Source organism: Aulostomus chinensis, chromosome 21, assembly GCF_037954235.1.
Source record: "Aulostomus chinensis isolate RoL2024-O1b breed Wild chromosome 21, RoL_Achi_v1.0, whole genome shotgun sequence".
Taxonomy (NCBI): domain Eukaryota; kingdom Metazoa; phylum Chordata; class Actinopteri; order Syngnathiformes; family Aulostomidae; genus Aulostomus; species Aulostomus chinensis.
In genome coordinates, this window is record NC_141340.1 from 4,309,387 (window position 1) to 4,324,577 (window position 15,191).

The following is a 15,191-nucleotide window of genomic DNA, read 5'->3' on the forward strand; positions in this document are numbered from 1 at the left end:
ACGTATTCCAAAGGTGAATCATGGCACTGCAGTTCTGAGGTCTTTACACTGGCTTCCTGTCTGTCAAAGAGCTGGTTTTGAAATACTGGGGTTGGTTTATAAAGCACTGAATAATTGAAGGTTAATAAACATCTTCGATCTCCTGCTACTTGATAAACCATCCAGACAGCTCAGGTTGTGAGGGACAAGTCTGCTTCCTGTCCCCGGAGTCAAACGTGGACAAGCAGCTTTTAGTTTTAGCCTTCACATATCTGGAACAAACCTCCAGGACAAATAAGGTGCTGTGTAACGGGGTCTTGGAAATGTCTCTATCACTGCTAGGAACACCAGCACTGTGACAGGAAGAAGGAGGTGGTGGTTTAATGGCTGAAAAATATCTTGCAACAGCAAAGTGGGCTGTGATGACAGGAGGTCAAGATACATGATGACATGGCAGCAGGTGATGTCACACTGTCTGGTGTTACAATCAAGGATGTTGCCCTTGGCAACCACTCCCATAAAGACTTGGAGGCAAAACTTGTACTACATGGTGTACATTTTGCTGAATGGTTTAAATGAGATTCTTACCTCCTCATCCAGGTTGCTGCTCTCCTGTATGACCCTGATCCAGGCCAGCATGTCCTCACGGTCCTCAGCCTGGAATAGGTACTCACAGTCCGACGTGGTAAGCCGTAGCACGTTTTTCCGCTTTGTGTCGCTGTAGGAGATGTCAATCAAACAGGCTTTGATGCTGATCGGCAGCGGCTCGTCTATTGTTTGACAGTTGGCGTGAGCCTGACCCTCCTTTTTGTCTTTATACAGGCAGAGATAGTGTCCTCTCAGCACGGCGTACATCTGCTTCCAGGGGCGCATGCCACCTCCGACACGCTGCAGAGAGAAGTCGTAGTTTGGAAGAGATTCGCCATAATTGTACGAATGTAAGAGGATCTACTCTGCAAGACAAGGGCGGCACAGTTCCTGGCTCAAGTTATACAGGAGGTCACCTGGTGCTCTGATGTGTGTCTGCACTAAAACTACACTGATGAATTCATTCATTTTGAAACACAAACAGCCTTCAGCAAATGCCTGAGGACTGCTGTGGGCCATATTTCATATTAAAGTCAGAATTTTTGATATGCTAAGAGAGAGTCAGACGATGACATCTGAAGACATTTTTCAACCAAGCATGCTAACTACACCACAGGCTTGAGATATGTGGTGGCCTAAAAGGAAGGAAAATGAAGAATAAGCTCTAAAATCCTCCAGCTGAACTGCCAGGGACAATATTTTGGCAAAGCTGTCGACCATCCAAGAATTTGCAACTTCTGATTTTTAAATCTCCCAATGCAGGATCAAAATCCAAACACCATTATATGTCAGCATTGCACACCTTGCTCTTGTCCGTGTTCAGCTGCTTGAAATGAAGCAAGCCCTCCTTGGTGGCGTCACAGAAGATTTCTGACGAGGAGTCTCTCCTGGACCCTGAATCCTCTGATGACCTGTCCACAGCCTGCAAACATGGCGGGAGACAACATGAGGCAGCAGTTCCAACCCCAGTCAGGTGTGAAAACCCCACTAATCGATAAGCTAGAGAAACTTTTATTTTCCGGGTGTAGACTTGATAAGATGATGACATTCTATTCAGGAATGAAGATGACCCAGTTTTATGGCAGGTGACAACAGTTTGTTTGATAAAAATGTGGACTGAACTTACCTTCCTCAGACTTTTCAGACCAGGTATTGAGGACCTCCTGCATGGAAAATGGAATTCATAGTTTAAGAGATTAGTGAGTGACAAAGAGGCTCAGGGGTTATGTTGCAAAAATCCATTGTTTTCAATAATTATTTGCATTGTTTGATTTATTCCATCGCTGCTGTCAGAGGTAGAACTTACCCTCTGCTCTCTTCCCGGTAGTTATCCAGACCTTCATCGTAAGACTTGGAACGCTCAGTTTTAGTGCCAGAATCGGACTCAATAATTGTGAGACGGAGAGAATCTATTAAGAGAGGGTCAAATAATTATTGGATCCATTAGTCTGACTTTCAGTCTTATTTGTTGCCGTAAGATAAAAACAGTACCTTGGTCATGTGAGAGCTGTCGTCGAATAAGAGGGGACGGAGAGGTGGGGCTCGGTGGTATGGTGGTGATGATGGGTGCTACGGATATCACAGCAGAGGCCGGAATGTGTGTGCTGTCCTGGTCAATACTGGGACTGGACGGTTCATCTAAGGACACAGATTTGAGTTACACGTTGGCAAAGACACTGTCTGAACTTTGACAGTGTAGGAGAATGAGGCTTCTGCTGCTATGGGAAAAACATCACACCGTAGATGAAATGATGAAAAGTAAGATCCACGTCATCTCTACTTTCCTGACTTGCGTAAACGTTTCAACAGACTGCAGTTAATGATGTGATAATGGTACATGAGTCTGAGGCAAAGTGATGCAAACAAAGCCAGCTGATAGGATTTTCTCCTCTGATAAGCTGGTGCGCACCTTCTCTCTTCACACATAGGCAGGTTAGTCAGCTACCCTCACAGACACGACCGTGTTCTAATGTCTGATATCAGCAGGACGGCAAGCCCTTAAAACAAATGATGTGATGAATCATATCTGAATCATTGGTGATGCCGGTGCCAAGGTTCAAACAGCCTTTTGACAGTCCAGTGAGCAGAATTTAGGGGTTTTTGGTGCGCTAGTAGTTTGCCAAGGCTCATTCTCCGCCACAGCATTTTATTTATTTTTTTAATCCAGCTACGTTTGTCACTGAAGGCATTTGTGCAGCAACTCCACATAGACATCATTTATAGCTGATCCTGCCGACGCTGGCTGCCATGGCGACCACAACAACTGACATCGCCGCAGACATTACGAGGACATAAGAGGAGGAAAAGAGAGATATGAGTGAAGAGAAGCCGTCCAATCGGCGGGGACGACTTCAACATTCTCTTCTGCTATCATGATCAATATGAGCTCGCTGGAAAATGGAGGAGCCTGGGGGGCATTGGAGGGGTGATAATGAGACCCCATCAATATCACGGACAGTATTTTTATAGATAAAGAGGACAAGAAGTTGAAAGGGATGGTGTGTTTGCTGCATTTATTAACAGAAAGTACCACTGTGGTTTCTCTGCAGTAAAATAATGTTTATGCCGCATAGACATCGTAGATTCAGCTGTGTGGCTAACATTAGGGCCACACCACATTCACACTGAGTTGTTGTTAAACGAGTAACCTTGTGTACCATATTCAACCTGCAGGCTACCGTGGTTTCTCCTGTATGCCTGGAGAGGGAGGGGTGAGGTGACGGGTGGCGACATGCAACTTCTGTGCTCATGTCACTAGATGCTACATACTGGTTCTCTGAGAGTGAAAGGAGTTCAAGCACTTACAACTAACCAAAACAAAAAGTCCCCGTCTCTCACAGCTGTTCATGTGATCAAAGCTAAACTGCTACCATTAACACAAATATGAATTCCTTTCCATCAACAGATCATGACCTGTCATGCTTTGAATATGAATACTTAATAATCACTGGTTTTGGCACGAGGACACAAAGAAATCTGACGGTGGGATTGTTTCATTTCACATACCCAAAGATCTTTTGCTGTGGATGAATTTACAGATTATGTTGAGGAGTACCTTCTAATTCAAGCATTTTCGGTCAAGACTTCAAAACTTTGAAGACCTGGCATTACCCTAGGCATACAACTGAAACGAAATGTGGCATCTGCAGCATGATGCTGCTTGTAATATCAATCTGAGACGACTGGTTTATCTAAAATGGGCAAGGTAGGAGCTGAAAACAGAACTAAGGTAAGTGGCAAGGTCAGAATCTAATCTAGATCTGAACGCAGGCAGCCAAAAAGCAAGAGCTGAGGAGTGTTTGTGTATCCACTGGGTAAGTGTGCTAGGAGAGGATATCATTAACTCCTGCAGGATCGGGGGCACTATTGGACACAGGAGCTGTTCTCATTGGCCGTTCACGAGTTACCAATGAAACCACAACAGGTCAAGTTCAAGTTTGCTAGGTGTCAACTGATAAGTTGGCTAAGAGGTGAAAAGTCATTTTAAAACTAAGGTTGAGACTGCAAAGTACGTAAAATCAGACCTCCCTGCCTTACTTTGTGGTTAATGCATTCTGAGACCTTCTCATCATCATCATCAAGAGGGGACGTGACATTTTGCATGTACTGCAAAATGTTTGGCAGACACATACTGTGCAGCAGTTGTTCCATGTATTGTTTGGAACTGTAGAAATCTAATTGAAGCGGAGTTGCAGCAGGAATGCTCTTATTTTCTCTGTTATGTCACAGTCCATTAGGTCCTCGCTCTTAGGTTTCTCTTGCTGTACAGCACTGAACACTGGGGGATATGTGAGACTTTTCAGATGGTGGGTGGGGAGAGTACGGAGTTAGAGAGCAGCAATGTGTGCATGTGAGTGTGTGTGTTTACCTGTTACTGCCCAACTCAGATGCCAGAGGGTAAATACAGTATGTCACTGTTGCCTACAGTACATCGCCATGTTGTCACATAACCACACATAGGACACTAGGTCACCCTGAGCTCAAAACGCCACAAGGAACCAATTTCTTTCAACGACATCCTGTACTGTAGCCACAGATGACATGTTTAGTTGATTATGAATTAGCCAACTGACAGAGCACAGTCAAACAAATGCATTCTAAATGCTATCCACATTCGTGGATGTACATTACCGCAGCTAGGCTAGCTGGCCATAAGAAAAATATGAAAGCAACTGCATTGTGAAGTTATCTTTGCCTTAATAAGCAACTTTCAGCTCAAAAATAAAGAGAGAACAGCTGCCAGAAGCCACGTTCGCTGATTGGTGAGAACAGAATCGCTGACGGTATCTTTAGTTTGGCAGCTATTTTGATAGTTGATTGATTATCTCCCAGGGGTCTGTTTACACATGAAGAATAAACAGAGAAAGATTTATCAGCATGGAGTCAATTAAAACTGCCAAGCTACGCGGTTTTATACAACATCAATGTGTTGGAGTACATCAGTTTTAATCAAGAGATTTTTCTGAGTCTGAACTGACTCAAATATATTTTAATGCAAATGTATTTGGAAAACATTCTCCCATGACATTTCCAAAATCTTCTGGCTTTATTTCCTTATCTGAAATGCTTCCATTGCTGGAAATTTTCATGACTGTATGAACCCTCTTATCACCACCATTTTTGCAGGAAAAATGCTAAACATTCTCTGGATTCAGCTCTTAAACTTTTCTTGGCCTTATGTTATTGCATAAATACAGGGACACGAAGTAAACGATTTTATCTGTAGATTTATTATTGACATTAACTGTTAATTAAAGCGTAATCTCCAAAATCAAATTCTGGTAATGAACACAGATTCTTGTAGGTGGGGGACAAACTTTTGGGGGTTTGAACTGTTCTGATTTCTTTTTGTTGTCTGGGCAGTACAGACCAATCACGTCGGAGTTGGCTGTGGTTCCATGCAGGTAAACAATCAATGTGGAGGACAGAGGTGGCGGAATGAATCTTTCAGCCTATCTGCATCATCTGATGACAGTGTGGCATTTTGTACAGTCCTATAATTATTTCTGAAGTCCTAATACTTTTTTTGTGTCAAATTTTTGCTTAGGGGACAATAAATGTGGCAATGAAGTGACAGAAGCTCATCACGGTGACAGATAATGGTTGCATGTAAAGTCTGAATTCTCTGAAAATCGTAATTCCTCATTCATGCGCTAACATATTTTTCACCTCACATAACCCCATGGTGCGTCATCTTTTTACATGACTCCCCTGGAGGATGCTGTTGCTATAGGAACAGGAAGGGATCTGAAGCATGGTGGTACTGAGATCAGTGCAGTCTTACCTATAAAGGGGATGGAGTCCAGGGAGTCGTCCAAGTTGTTGCTGCCAGACTTTTGCCGCGTGTCTCCCAGCTTCCTTAGATGCATCTCCCTTGAGGTGTCATTAGACGTCCAACACATCACTCCATCTGCAGAGCCGGCTTTCACTAATGGTGGTGATTTATGGGTGACCCCCCCCTGGTTGTCAGTAACAGCAAGAATGTACGATGGTGGGCGAACGTGGGGGGATCCTGAGTTTTTGTCCCTTCTTAGGACCACTACCGTTGCATCAGGTCCTTCAACGCCCTCTGCAAGACCACCGTTAATCCGTAAAAGGGTGTTAGTAGAAATGGAGGCTTCTTTGACCTTTGGCTTTTGGGACACAGCACCATTCGTGGTGGAGGAACCAGAAGTAGAGGGGACAGCACCGCTTAGAGTTTGTCTCTGCGTGGGCAGTTTGGAGGAGGGACCAGAGCAAGAGGAGGACCTGACTGCCAACCCAGCCTCCGACCTGCTCTCCACTTTCAGACTGTCAGACCTGCCCCTGAGCTCCAAATGTAGAGGGGAAGGGTAACCCAGATGGTTGCCAGTGATGTTAGCTCTTTGGTCTTTTAATGAGTCTGTGGTTTTAGTGGAGCATAAGGCAGCTGAGGGCTCTGAGATGGAGTTTTTGACAGGCAAACGCGAAGGCCTCAAATTGTGGCTGTCTGTCCTTAATGGTATTACAGAATCTGTCATACCTTTAGTAAACACAGGGGCAGCTACAGGTGAGCCAGATAATTCACTTCCTTGTTCCTCTTCCTCTTGTCCAGTGAGACTCCTATTAAGATGAGGTAACACTCTTGGGCCTGCTCCCTGCCTGCTGGCTCTTGCTTCCTCTCCCCGGCAGAGCAGAAACCTGTCTTCTAACCCTGTCCTGTCTCCAAAGATGACTCCTCGTGGCTCTCCAGGGTGCTGGCCTATATAGTCACAAGACAGCGCCCGAGGTTTAACAACCCCAGTGGGGCTGGAGAAAGGTAGAGCATCTTGGGAGGCACTCCGAGGCCAGTTCCTGGTAGGTATCGTCCTTTCTGCCCCACCTCCAAGCCTCTCCTGGGAGGCACTTCGTAACGGAGTTATTATTGCAGTATCCTGGCTACCTCTGTCCACTCCACGATCATTTGATGCGCTCCTCCGTCTCATCTGAGAGCTCAGTGCCCCTCTCTGACTGCTACTAGAAGGTGGCGTACGTTGCTGGGAGTAGGCAGAACTGGAATTGGCAGCAGCACGCAAACTGTCCAAGCGCTCCTGGATGGTGCGGCAGCCATATGTGTGTAGCCTCTTGGCATCAATGTAGTCCTTATAGGTGGTGTAATTTCTCCAGTCTATGTTCTGGTGTGGAGCGGTGGAGGGGGCTGTTGGAGAGGGTGAGTAGTGGTTGGAGTTGGGTGAGATGGCGGTGGAGAATGTGTCCGGCGAGGCAGCAGTGAGAGAGGCCCGTACAGGTGGAGACAAGGTTTCAGGATACACTGTGCTAGGTCTGGTACTTGATGAAGGGGAGCAGACAGAGGGTTCTGAGGTGTGAGAAGCGGGATACTGCAACTGTGCACCCCCAGGTACAGAGGGAATGAGGGGTCTGGGTCTAGTTGAACCTGTGTCTGCTGGGGGACAGTACCGATTCTCTTCTGTCCTGTGGCTGGGACCAGCCCGAGCCAACCGTGACCCCCTGTCAACTGGATCAGGGGGCACGGCGACTGTCCTCACATTCTCATTACAGACGCAGACTACTGTCTGAGACTTTGACGTCTGTTGGGGTGGAGGAGATGGTGGAACCGGGATTTCCATCCGGTAGCCCTTTTCCGTTGGCCCCGGTCGTCTTCCTGGCCCCTGAGCTGGCCCTCGGGGCGTCTCGCTGACTGTTGCGGGGTCTGGTGCCTCAGCCATGCCCGCAGCCTTGATTTCTATCCGAGGGTAGCATATGGGAGGAGGCTCAGGGATGTTCTGGGCATTTCCGCTATACGCCTCATTTCCTTTGAGGTATGCATCCTGGGAATACGCCTGCAAGAGATTATAGGACATTATGTCACTTTGGTTTCTGGGAGGTTGCATCGCTTAAATAGATCACACTAAAACCCAGGGACAAGATACTTTTCTTCATGTAAAGAGCATTTAAGTACTTTTTGGGTCTGATGTGGAAATTAATGTCAGACAACCATAAAAACAACTGCAATGAATTCAAGCCCAAAAATAGCAAAGACGACTGTTCTATTTATGGTTACTGCTGTCTCTTGATTTTTAATTTTTTCCTGTCTGGAAACTACATCAGTCCCCACATGATTATAATGTCTGCCTTTATATTTATCAATATCATGATTCTAAAATACCTCAATTACATGGTTGCCAAATGGTCATACATATTTTTGAAGAAGCAAAGCAGTAGTAATCGCTTGCGTCCTTTATTGACTACAGTCTTTGTGAGGCTGATGAAATTATCAGCAAGACAAACAGTCATTGCATTCCCTCAGAGAACAGTGACTGGTAATGGTACAAGAAGACAAAACACATCCAGTATTATTTCTAAAACCAAACAACTACCACTCAAAGTATTTCTCAATCTTCTCTTTGGAGGAGCAGAAAAAATTCACAGTATACAAGACACTGCTCTGAAAAGCAACACATATGGAAAAATGGGGTAAAGAGGAGAGTAAGTCGAGAGAGGGCTAGAATTAAACCCCTTGAGGAAGCAGTGAGGAGGTTGCTGGTAGGGTTTTACCCACCTTTGGTACAGGAGAGTGTGCCCTGAGGCATGAGGAGAGGGAGAACGGGGGACGCCTCTTTCTTCTGTTGGAAACTAGAGCTACTTCTGTCAGCATGGCTCCACAACTCTACTGCCAATATTAAAACTATCCTTGATGACACCCTTTTCAAAAAGTTACTTGTTATAACCCTGATCTCTATCCAGCGAGGGATCGCAACGGACAGCTTCAGTGAAAACTCCTGGTTGCATATTTAACACCCCGACACCTTCAGCACACAAGCGCTTGAGAAAATGAAAGGGAGAGAGTTGTGGTTTTGGACTTTAATCGATAGCCCTCTGTCTAAGGTGTCTGGTTACGATTGCGCAAACAAACAGCAGCAGCAGGTCTATTGCTTGGTGCCGCCCTCTAAATTTGAATTTGTCATGCAGTTAAATAGAGCCTCATCACACGTACTCTCTATCCGATGATGAGGAAAACATAATATAAAAATATGTGTCCAGCCGGCAAAATGTGAAGGTGTTGGCCACATCCAACACGTGCAAAAACTATTTCTACACATTATACTAATTCAAACAAAGAAAGATAAGAGACTGGTTAGCATAGCTTCCCATCTTACCAGAGCAGTGATATCCCGGGAAAACTGCAGTCCACAGGTTAAAGAAGGGCAAGCAAAGAGAAGGAATACAGAGAAGAGAACAGGTAGGCATAAAGAAACGAACCCACTGATCTAAGTGGCAACTTCTCTAACTTTAGCACAATCTAAAAATACATCCCACAGCGGGAACGCTGAACAGTGGCAGTCAGAGTCGGAGTGGACGAATAAGACAAAAGATGAACAGAGGAGAACATCAGAAGAATCGCCACCTTTTCGTGATACTTCTGGGATCTGAGTACCAGCCTAATACCAGTTTCTGCACATCTTCATTATTCCTTTACCAAGCTGATGCCAAAGTCGGATATTTCTTCACACTGTCGCGCTCACCTGCTCCTTGTGATGCCACCCCTCCCCATCTTGTACGACACTCACTCTCCAATGGTCTCTTCTGCATCTGTTAGACATGGATGATGTATTCCATGCTCACTTTTGGGGGAGCATAACTGCACGCTTGCCCGATCCACACTAGCTTCCTTCCTCCCTCATTCCTGTAAACAGCGTTCTGGGAAGAATCAGCTGACTACAGCTGCACTCCCTCTGGTACTGAGTGAGCTCAATGTCTCCCAGAATACATGAGAACATTCGACTGACACATACAGACTCTCACCTGTGTTTATGAAATACCACTGCCTTCCTCCGTTCATTCTTATCAACCCATATTGAGGGCATCATTTCCTCCTGTAGTCATAAATTTTGAGTATAAAACAAACCAAAAAAAGTCTTTATTACTTGTCCTCATCTATCAAACAAAAAGAACTGAAGTGGAGACAAATTTTCTGGACCTGGTTACGTATGGATTATGTGACTGACACCATCATCATCCCATAATTGGAACCCCTAAATCCCTCTAAGATCCTGAAGAAATGCAAAGGATAAAACAATGCCAAATGTCCTCTTTTCGAAAACGCTAAGTCTTGTGAGCTCTCAGACTTGTTCCAAAATGCCAAAAGCAAGATTCTGTGGTTTTTGTTGCGCTGCGGCTATGCTAACTAGCTATGTGAGGAATTTAGCAATGCTATCTGACTCAGTTCTCTGCTTCAGGGGAGACTTTCCAAACAGAGGTGAATGAAGTGTAGCAACTTGTTTTACATGATCTGGCTCTCCTTTATCGTCTGAGGGGCCCTGGACCCTGACTGATGGCGGGGCTGGCTTTTTGCATCGCCGAGGTCCACGGCATGATGGACAGAACCAACTCTTGCACGACGTCTGGATCTGTTACTACTTGTTTTCACTGCCTGTTGATTTAAATATTTGAACACGAGCCCATTCACTGATTAGACGATCAAAGCTGATCTTGATTGTGAGAATTATATGAAGGATTGGTGAGTTGCTACATTCTACTTGTTTTTTTTTTTTTAAATTTCCAAAGTGCAGGTGCAAGACCAGCAAATGTTTTGGCACTGATTGACCCATGTGATGATGACACATCTTGATCACCCACACTGCTGTAAAATAACAAACCAGTCTTTGCGAGCAGGTCATTTGGGAGTAGCCATCTCTGTTGGGCAAGTACGCCTTCACAAGATGTTTCAGGGCTAAAACCAAATTTTTTTTAAGTGTATTCGTTCACTTTCTATTGCTGTGTTCAAGACAACTCCAAAAAACATCAACAAAAAAAAAGGACATGTTGTACTTTAGTGGGAACACTTAGGTTAGCCAGTAAAAACCACAAGAAAGATTGTAAAATCACCAGAAAATTCTTCTAATTGCAGTAATGAGAGCAATACATGAACTAAAATGTACAGCAATACTGGTAAACAAATAACTTCCTAGAGGCCTTCAGACATCTCTTCTACTGTAAGTGAAACCAAGTGAGAAAATTCAAAGCTCTGAAAAGATACAAGAGTTTCTGATTGATAAATCCGGAGTTAGACCCAGTTCAATTCGATTTTCCCAATGCCAAGCTAATTTTTTTTCTGCCCCCAATTCCAATTTAACCCTGCTGGTGTCAGATGTGTTTAGCTCAGCTGAATTTAGAATAAACATCGGAAACACAGGAAAGCAGCTATCCTGACGGTATGACATTGACAAAGCTTGGCGCTACATTGGATCAGCAGGAAGGACGGCTTGCCAATATGCATGAGGAACCTGATTGGCAGGTGAATACCTTGACCTCGACCCATCTCAGGTAGCACTTTACTCAGTATTTTCGGTGCAAAAATATGACGAAACACGCCATCATAGCTGACCAGCATACACAAGCTTAGTTGGTTGAGCTGTACATGTACAGAAATGTAAACATTACTTTTTGTGGTTTAATGAGGTGTTAAAACTACAACCTAAGCTAAAACCCCACAACGACAATGTGAAGCACAGCAGGGGAGCAGGAAGGGAGGATAAAGTTGTGTTCATCAAATCAAAACTACAAATTCAGTTCACATGCGCGTTTAATAAAGAGCAAAGGTCTCGTATTGAAACTGCCAAAACAAGAGGCCTGGTTTGCAAGAGCACATGCGATATGTACAGATGAATGGATTCTTACCAGCTGCAGAATGTCCTCATCCTTTGGCATCACACAGAGTTCTAGAGAGGCATCACTTGAGAACGAGAGTGAAAGTGAGAGAAAGAGACACAGACTGTTAGAAGGCAGGATTCTCAGCGATGCAAAGCCACAATCATGACCTTTAATAGCTGCAATTTAATGGCGTGTGAACTACATTTTTGCTAGTCAATGATAAGGAAATTACAGGACTCCATTCCTACGTTATTAGTTGACACCCGCGGTGGAGGGGTTCGAAAGGAGAGTGCGATAGAATCTCTAGGTCTGAATCACAGTAGACTTTGTTTGTTTTTTTAAAACTCTAAGCATATTTCTCTGAAGATGAAGCATGACATTAAACACAGAGCGATGGCAATCTCACCTGTTCTGGATCAAGGCTATGACCTGTGAGTAGGTCTTTCCAATGATGCTCTCTCCATTCACCTTCACTATCCGGTCCCCTGGAAGGAATGAGAGAATTAAAAACATGCCTACTGGTTACTGCCAACAGGAACACCACAGATTAACTCTCCACTCCTCTGTTTCTACACCCAGCTGTTCAGAAAAGGCATCTGGAATCTGGTCAATATGATTATTGACCGCGGAAACCACTTTGGAGTCACTGCATCCAGCATAAACACGTATGTGTGTTAAGATCAAAGGGGGAACACTTGTTTGTTTGAAGGACCTCATTTCAAGATCCCTCTCTTTTCTGCTCACGGCCATCTTACAGGAAGAAAGCTGAGGCGACTTAAGGAGAGAAACTAGATAATTGTGGGAAAACACTGCTCTCTCGTCCAGCCCCAGGAGAGAAGAGTGAACAGATGAAAGCTGACAGCTTGTAGAGCGTGTCCTGGCTACTTAACGTTTCCTGTAAAACAGAGTGCTGAGCTGGCAATAAGCACCTTTTTTTTGTAGGATGGGGGGGGGGGGAAATAGATGTACCCATTCTCTTACTCCCTCCTGAATGAATAATTCCCCATACAAAAAACAGTAGAAGTGTGTTCTTTTTTGTAACCTCGCACAAATTAACTCTTGAGAAGGGTAGCACTTCAACTGTTAAGTTGTGGGTGCTGCCAGTGCTGAAATGCATCACCTATGAACTCCATTCTAGGTAAACTGATAAGAGGCAAATATATTTTCTCCCCCACAAGAGTTTGGGGAAGCGTTGAGAACTCTCTCTTGAGAATTGGAGGCTACTATTTAGATGTTAATAAGAAAGAAAAGAAAAGCCAGAAATGTTGGAAAAAAACAAAACAACAGTAGTGGGAATGTTGGAATGACTGAGCATATTACACTTTGTTCAACCTCCCACAAAGGAGCCATCTGTTATTTTGTAGATCTGTTTTGCCTGGCGGGATACCAGGAAGTGGAATTACCTACAGACCTGAAGAACACTTGGCATCAAACAGTGCTTTCAGGTCAGATGTGAGACAGTCGGAGTTAATCAAAAGATCTACCGGTTACCAGAAGGAGCGCAGACATCTCCATAGAGACTGTGTGTACCTGTACAGAGTCCAGCTCCGTGGGCGGGGCCTCCCTCCTTCACTTGCTTGACGAAAATGGTGTCCATTGGCTCAAGACGGTTTCGCTGCCTCCCTGGTAACGACAGAGCGCATGCACACAGGCGATTGGTCACATAGTGAGGATGAGCTGCAGTGGAATCAGAACGAGGGCACACTGCTCTGAAAAGGCTGGAAAAATATTCGCTTCAACTGCAGCAACACAGTATTTGTACTGTGAGATAGTCGGGGGACTTGTATAGAGACGTTTGAGGAGTTACTCGCTGCCCAGTGCTGTTGAAAAAAAAAAAAAAACAGAAATTCAATGCAAAAAACTACAACTGGAGATAACACATGTAACTGTCTTGTTGATTGAGAGAACTATTCTGATGGACAAGACAGTATTTTCAAGATATTTAGAGTTTAGGATGGACAAAATAAGCAATTTGAACACTTTGGGCTCTGGGAAATTGTGTTTTTGAAAATTTAGTAACTTTTTTTAAAACAAAAAATGGTTTGTTTATTAGTCAAAGAAAGCAAAGACGGTTGAAAATCCTTGTTGTTTAGTCCTAACGACTGGGAATGCATGATAGCTGGAGTTTTTTGTTGTTGTTCATAGTTGACACCAGTATTTTCACAACTGATTTGGCTGAAAGCAGACATTTACCAATGTTAATATTATGTGTACAAAAAGCACTGTTCCAACCACACCAAGCTCATATGACATTCAAATAAGAGACCAAACTCCAACATCTGCAGATACCGATGACGTGCCAATGCCATCGTGTGCCCCTACTAGCTACAATAATGGCTCAGATTTATATTTGACATGTTAACTTCCACACTGTAATGTCCTCAGTGGAATAGTGATATATATTCACTGTTTTGTCAGTGATATCCGAGAAAACTGAACCTAAATCTTCCCAAAATAGATGCAGACACGTCCAAAGAACTGTACATCATTTTTCCCTCTCTCCAACACGTTCTGTCCCCCATGACTTGTCCTTCGCTTGACTCCTCTGTCAGATTAGTCCTGAGCTACAGAACAGCTAGAAAAGGTCACAGTGTGCTGACACAGCAACATGCGGGTGAACCACAGGAGAACTCGGTTTCATATGGCTGAAACAGAGACTTCTCACCGTGTTGTGTGGAGTGCATGAGGTAAGGTAGGGACAATCCAGCAATCCACAGACGTCAAAATGTATTTAAAAATAGCAATTACGTGAAGGGGTTGTGATCTGATTGAGACAGTGAAAGAGACCAAAATCGTCTTTCCTGCAGCAATCAGTGCTAATCTCAGCTGGCCTCAGCTGCCTTTTAAAATCTTTGAGGAAGTGCAAAATCAGAACATCCCACTGTTCTTTCCTCAGGGAGCCAAGTACACATACTCTTTTCATGAATGCCCTCCCTCACTTTAGTGACTCAGAGTTGAGTCCTGACCAGCTGGACTGCTCCAACAGATGTGGGGTCAATGTGGTGCTGAAGAACTATTCTAAAGGTTAGGAGGGGAAATCAGAACCCTTTTGAGAAGCTCTCTCTACAATATAGACTATTGCCAACCTGCAACAACTAAAAATTTTGCTGGGTTTTAACACCCAATTGCACACTTTCACTGATCATTTTCTGTACGACACTTTATCTCCCTCCTGTGGCTGGAAATTGTTACAGCATTTGAATCTTTTGATTAATGGATCAACTGGAAGATACTACAGGACCTAAAAGCACAAATCATCCATTCAAAAATCAAACCTTTGTCATCACTAACACTTTGTTTAGAAAAGCGATTTAGCAAATTAAAACATGTTTGATACACTCGGAAGCTATTCAAGCGGTCTCAGGGAGATCCTCCGCTGCACTTTTACTGTTCAGGCCACCACAGAGATGAACTGAGATATCAAAAACAGCTGCAGGCCTTGTTTTGATCCAGCAGAAGGCAGCACAGCACATGAAACAGCCCTTACCTCAGGTACTATTTTGTATTTTACCTGT

At 44.2% G+C, this 15,191-nt stretch overlaps 1 protein-coding gene across 4 annotated transcripts in view; it reads right to left on the reverse strand.

Annotated features, from left to right (window-relative positions):
- The window catches only part of arhgap21a (Rho GTPase activating protein 21a), a 79,039-nt gene that overhangs the window by 9,018 nt on the left and 54,830 nt on the right, over nt 1-15,191 (reverse strand). For 3 of the 4 annotated variants that reach the window (XM_086190754.1, XM_086190753.1, XM_086190750.1), the window contains 10 exons: nt 13,207-13,299; nt 12,083-12,161; nt 11,704-11,758; nt 9,183-9,206; nt 5,852-7,865; nt 2,059-2,205; nt 1,874-1,976; nt 1,694-1,730; nt 1,370-1,489; nt 568-867 (listed from right to left, as the gene is read on the reverse strand). In XM_086190754.1, coding sequence (XP_086046880.1) covers nt 568-867; nt 1,370-1,489; nt 1,694-1,730; nt 1,874-1,976; nt 2,059-2,205; nt 5,852-7,865; nt 9,183-9,206; nt 11,704-11,758; nt 12,083-12,161; nt 13,207-13,299 — 2,972 coding nt within the window. The remainder of the gene's footprint in view (nt 1-567; nt 868-1,369; nt 1,490-1,693; nt 1,731-1,873; nt 1,977-2,058; nt 2,206-5,851; nt 7,866-9,182; nt 9,207-11,703; nt 11,759-12,082; nt 12,162-13,206; nt 13,300-15,191) is intronic. The other variant, XM_086190752.1, reaches the window with a different exon arrangement.